At 39.0% G+C, this 362-nt stretch overlaps 1 protein-coding gene across 1 annotated transcript in view; it reads left to right on the top strand.

Annotated features, from left to right (window-relative positions):
* Positions 1–362, top strand: part of LOC119589256 (Fanconi anemia group D2 protein-like) — a 52,010-nt gene that overhangs the window by 43,653 nt on the left and 7,995 nt on the right. Inside the window, 1 exon segment of the mRNA XM_037937872.1 lies at positions 68–247. Within this exon segment, the coding sequence (XP_037793800.1) occupies positions 68–247 (180 nt within the window).

The raw sequence follows: 362 nt of genomic DNA, 5'->3' as shown, positions 1-362 counted from the left end.
CCAGTCAAGAACTGCCAGCTTTCGTGAAGTAAAGTGAAAAATTTATAGTTTCTCTTATTTTGAACAGGCTGTACAAGATGTGGATGATGTACACAGTGTGCGAACCTTCGATTTTCTGTTGCTCTTGGTCCTCTATGATGCTGCACCCTCACGTCGCCGTCCCATTGAGAGCATCTTTAGAAACAAAATCAGACTGGGGCTTTTCTCTCAGCTTATGCTTGAGAAAACAGTCACCAACCATGGTGTAGTATGTGAAAAGACAAGATTTTCTTTTTGTAGTGTCAAAGCATACTTGATATATATGCTTCACTGGTTCAGTTGGTGTATGTATTTACAGTTACATATTTTAAGTCTTATGCTAA

This window comes from Penaeus monodon, chromosome 25, assembly GCF_015228065.2.
Source record: "Penaeus monodon isolate SGIC_2016 chromosome 25, NSTDA_Pmon_1, whole genome shotgun sequence".
NCBI classification, from domain to species: Eukaryota; Metazoa; Arthropoda; class Malacostraca; order Decapoda; family Penaeidae; genus Penaeus; species Penaeus monodon.
This window is presented reverse-complemented; position numbering and strand designations above follow the sequence as displayed.